Source organism: Sinocyclocheilus rhinocerous, unplaced genomic scaffold, assembly GCF_001515625.1.
Source record: "Sinocyclocheilus rhinocerous isolate Xijiao unplaced genomic scaffold, SAMN03320098_v1.1 scaffold1785, whole genome shotgun sequence".
Taxonomy (NCBI): Eukaryota; Metazoa; Chordata; class Actinopteri; order Cypriniformes; family Cyprinidae; genus Sinocyclocheilus; species Sinocyclocheilus rhinocerous.
In genome coordinates, this window is record NW_015627538.1 from 1,009,398 (window position 1) to 1,014,820 (window position 5,423).

Here is a 5,423-nt window from a genome sequence, read left to right on the forward strand (position 1 = left end):
ATTAAAGTGATTATTACGTTTTGAATATGGATATTTTTCTTACAAAAACGCATCGATTCGCTACAGGACGCCTTTGTTCACCCCCCGGAGCCGTTTGAGGCACTTTTTTATGGATGTGCTTTATTTCACTTCTTTTGGACTGATGAACTGCAACACCCACTGACTGCCATTACACAGATTGGAAGATCAAAGTCAATTTTTAATATAACTCAGATTGGACTCATCTGAAAGAAGGAAGTCATATACGCCTAGGATGGCTTGAGGGTGAGTAAATAATGGGCTAATTTTCATTTTTGGGTGAACTATCCCTTTAAGAAACAATGTATCTGTTTTTTTCTAACCACTATTAGAGAAATGTTAGATGGTTTTAGAATTTATACTCAAATTTTCTATAGATCCCAGAAAAAAAAAATCCAACTCTTGTCTAGAGTTTGTCATCTTCAACCTGAACAACCCTCCCCCAGCACCCCAGGTTATTGTGTATTCTTGTGGCATGTTCACCACACCGGATCCTAGGTTCATTGGAGAGCACCCAACCTCAACCGCCGGCAGCTGTGTAGAAGACGCCTGTCAAGATGTCATCACAGCCGATCAATACGGGCGTAGAGATGGAAGTCCGGGGGTTAAGTCTGACCAGGTCTGATGGACGTGTTCTTTTACCAGCAGACAATCGAGATCAGCCCCCACTTCCCAGTGATAACCTCTCAGATCCATCTCTCATCGCTAACCCCACCGACCCTGCCGCAAAGCATCAATCCCCTTAGGGACCGTGACGCCCATAGAGCTGCCGGTATCCAAACAATCCTCTCAGGGAGTGGCTGGGGTGCTGAATGGAGTCGTCTTGGCGGGGGAGCGGGGGTGTCCGAATGCCTTTTCCAGCCCTGAAACAAAAGCCTTCACAATGCAGGACCAGGCTGGGAGCTTGCATAAAAATCAGTTTGGGGGGACAGAGGCAGAAACACAGAGTTGAAGGGTATCTTTGAACTTTTTTGCTGCTCTTTGTGGCATCTCTCCCTCTCTCTCTCGTGTGCGGAGACAACACTGCGGCGTGTATGATAAGCAGCGCTACGCCCTGCTGATTTAGGGGGGTTTGGGTGGAGGGGATGTTGACTCATAACGACGCCCCCTCCGCGCCTGCTTCACTCCCTTTCAGTCTGAGCTGTCAATCAGGGAATAATCAGCAGTCAAATGAAAAGCATGTAGGATCTGTGGCAATCTCCATGGGAGCGAGGAAGGCCCATCCGGCCGCTGTGCAGATGGGGGATGGCTGCTGATGGACAGTGCGGCTCTGCGACACAAAGCCGGCGAGAGCTCAAAGTTGCCGGGCTCTCTGTACTGTACACAGGTGGCTCCCGGCCCAGCCACATCTGCCCACGCCACAGCCGCCCATGTCAGGAATTGTAATTACCATATAAATTATTGATTTGCTTGCCTCTTCCCGTTTTCTCTCAGCATCTTCCTGATACAAGTCTTTCATGTTATCTTATTAAAACAGCTAGGCGGCTGACATTAAATAAATATATACTTTTTGTTTAATGTCTACTTTTAATTTGGTTTAGGCACACCAAATTGTCTTCATTGGAGGACAGTAGGACAAACGTGTGAAGGACGAGTTTCCCATTTGAACCCACCAGTTTAAAGCTTTGTGAGGTTAATGGGAATGAGCTGTTGGATGTTTCTCATGTAGGAAATGCTAAAGCTTTTGAGATTAAAGGATCTCTGTTTCTCTCACAAACTATTTGCGTCTTTCTAAATGTCCTGTAATTCTGGGGCGTTTTGTTTGAGGACGCGAGAAAAAATTCAAATGACAGAACAGAAATAACAAAACAAATAGTACGAAATAGGAGCTCAAACTGTGCGTAAGGTCTCATTTTTCTGAGGTCCACCAGCGGACGAAGTTTCAGAGTGAGGCAGCGTCTCTTTTGCTTTCCTGGAGCTCATTGTGTTCTCAGAGATCCTGAATGTGGAGTCTGAAAAGTCACAGAAAGTCTATGTGACTGGCTGATTGACCCTGTCAGTGTGATAATGCCTGCTTGTCATGTTCACAGCTGGTCCACAAATCCACTTGAATGGGTCAATCTGGTGGAAATGAACTAATTACAAAGTAAACAACTCATGTGCTAATCAAAATAAAATTGAAATTACATACAGTAATCACTCAGATTGATTTAATTAAAGATGTACCTCTGTGTCTGTGACTGCCATTAATCATGTTTACCAAGCATTTGCTGACTAATGGTCCAAAAAAGGTGACTATAAATGAATAATAGCTAGTTGTAGCCAATAATTACTACACAAAATATGCCTATGTTTTATTGTAGTAATTATTTTTAATTCATAAACTTCAAGAGTAAACATCAAATGGAGCTTGAATTTATTTTTGATAAAACAACATCCCACAGAGCAGTGATTCTCAAGCAGAGGTCAAGGGCACTCCAAACCTCCAAGCAGGCTAGAAGATGACTAAATAATAATAATAATAAAAACAAACAAGCACTAAAATGAGCCAAGACAACTGAAAATCAAGATTTCTTATTTTGATTCACCCAACAACTGTTTTTTTCTTTAAAGAACCAGTGTTCCCACTGTCATGAAAACCTGGAAATATGTGGCAGTGTTGTTATAATGATCTAAAACGAAAACTATTACAAAAAATTTTGTAATGGAAATAAAAATGAAATAACATATAAATATTGAATTAAAAACATAAGTTAAAAATACTAAAAGTACTAATTGAAACGAATAGAAATGACAAAAGCTCATAAGAAAGTAACTAAAAATTCAATTAAAATGAAAACTAAAAATATAAAAATAATAATAATGGAAAAAAAAGAAACTATGATAATATATACTAATACTAAAATAATTATACATAATTATAAATAATATAAAAAATATAAAAAATACAAAAATAATAGGGGTAGTAGGGGATATGAAGTAACTTTATTTTGATAAGTATGAATAAGTATGATAAAGTATGATTTCTAGGAAATCCTGGAAAAATAAATTTATCAAATCTTGAAACTCCATTTGCATTTTCATAATGAATGTACTTTTTTTCTAGTTATGCCAAGCTCTAAATTATTATATCGGGTAGAAATTGGGAGCGAACAAAAAAAAATCTTTATCTAGTAAATCATGAACGACTAAAAAGTCACATAAATTCATCCGTTTAAAAAAGTGGTATCCCTGAACAACATTCAGTTCTTCAAATTTCAGCAATCCTGAAACTAGAAATATCTGGCTTTTGAATACTGTTGTGGACAATGCAGAGTCAAAAAAGTTGGCAACCGCTCCGATAGAGTAGACTTTCACTTCTCATTTCAAAAGTTCACCTCATGTCACTGCTAAAACAGCACTAAACACTTACATATATAATAGTACTCGTGTCCAGGTCGGAACTCAAAACCAAGCGAGAAGGGGGTGAAGAGCTGAAACTTCTCAGAGAAGCGCAGGGGTCCGTCAGGACTCTGGGGCCGGTTACACTCCCACCGCTTGAAGCCCCTCATGCGGTGCTCACAGGTGAGGTAACCATCATGGTTGACCATGAAAAGGATGTAGCGCTCCATGCGACTGTGAGGCTGGGGCGTCTCATAGTACGGACAGTACACGTCCAGATAGTCATTGATGCTCACGGCCACCGTATATTCACCCTGCCAGAACCTGCAAAGGAGATTCAGAGCATTAGACCGCCGAAGCCAAACATTAGGATGACTGACATAACAACTTCTGTACACGGACAACTGAAATATTCTGTAGTTCAGCTTTTTATTTGGCCTCCATTCAAACCGTACAGCAGCAAAGAGGAAAGTTTAACACACAAAGGCTAAATCTGTTAGGCAGAAAATCACAGGGAACACAACAGAATAAGCTGGAATGAATAACCACATTGCATATTTTCTATCTAGGTCACCATTATGCAGAGAGAGAATGGCAAACCAGAACACACGGAAAACCAAACACTCGCTGTAATACTGTAATGAGAAGAGGGATGTTTGAAAAAAATATCTTTGACTAGGGCTTAAAATAGACCTCTTTAAAAACAACTTAGTTTGCCTTTATTCATTTCTCTGGGTTAGTGCAGTAGCAACATTTATCAATAAAATTGATTATGTTCACAAAAACGGCAAATTTAGTCAGCGAGTTGATTCCTTATAAATCATAAACTTCATATTAAATTGCACCCTTAATCCAAGCTTTGAACCACAGTGGCACCATAAAAGAATTTTTCATGCTTCGCATTCGATATTCTCTCTACATAGTATGCGTTTCATGAGAATGCAGCTTTCAGAGCATAAGAAAAAAAAGGGAGAGAGAGGCAAAAGATAGCATGAGTGAATCAGTTTGAAAGTCAGTGTGACCTACAGAGGCTGCGAATGTGTGACAGTACTGTGATGTCAGAGTCCTGCGAGTATATGCCTGTGACTGCAAAACAAATGGCGGCTGACAAAATAAAAAATAAAATAAATGCATTGAAGTTTTTATGCTTGTAACAAATACGCCAATGAAATAAGTTGACACTTTTTAAAGATATATTTTCTGAAAACAAGTCTTACTGCCTTGCAGCAATTTTGTTCGGCAAATTTATGGGTGAATCTCAGAAAGCCTGTCAATGATATGTCAGGGTCATCTTTCATTGACAAAAAGAAAAGAAAAAAATAAGAAATTACAGTTTGCACAATAAAAATTAAACACCTTTTGGTACTATAAAGGATTATTACATTGTGACATTTTACATTATAATGCAAAAGATCACTAATGTAATGAAAAAATATTATTTATATCATGTATAAATACACGTGTTTATACATGTTAGCATTTTCTGTGTTGCTTTTAATTAATACAAATACATTTATGATGAGTTTTCATGTCAGTATTAATGTGAAAACAATATATAACATCTAGCCATATCACAGCAAAGTAATGAAAAAGAAATATTACTTTTATTCAGCAAGGATGCATTAACTGATCAAAAGTGACTGCTGGAAATTCAGCTTTGCCATCAAAGCAATAAATTATATATAATGTGTGAGAGAGTGTGTGTATATATATATATATATATATATATATAGTATTATTAAAATATGCAATTGTACTGTTGGTTTACTAAACTGATATACCTAAGTCTGCTAAATTGGAACAACTAATTTTGTGCTTAATGCACTTTAATTGTGCAGCAGTAGTGTTATAGTCCAACTAAAGATATACTGAAGTATATTTGATTGTCCTGAAGTGGAACTATTGCAAGTATACTTCAGGTACAATTTAAAGGGGTCATATGATGCTTTTTTTAAAGATCATTATTTTGTGTATTTGGTATAACAGAATATGTTGACATGCTTTAATGTTCAAAAAACACATTATTTTTCAAATACTGTACATTATTGTAGGTCCTCTATGCCCCGCCTCTCTCAAACGCTTCG

The 5,423-nt window shown here is 37.9% G+C and overlaps 1 protein-coding gene across 1 annotated transcript in view; it reads right to left on the reverse strand.

Annotated features, from left to right (window-relative positions):
* The window catches only part of LOC107729478 (ephrin-A2), a 61,193-nt gene that overhangs the window by 4,605 nt on the left and 51,165 nt on the right, over positions 1 to 5,423 (reverse strand). Inside the window, exon 2 of the mRNA XM_016540009.1 lies at positions 3,371 to 3,663. Within this exon, the coding sequence (XP_016395495.1) occupies positions 3,371 to 3,663 (293 nt within the window). The remainder of the gene's footprint in view (positions 1 to 3,370; positions 3,664 to 5,423) is intronic.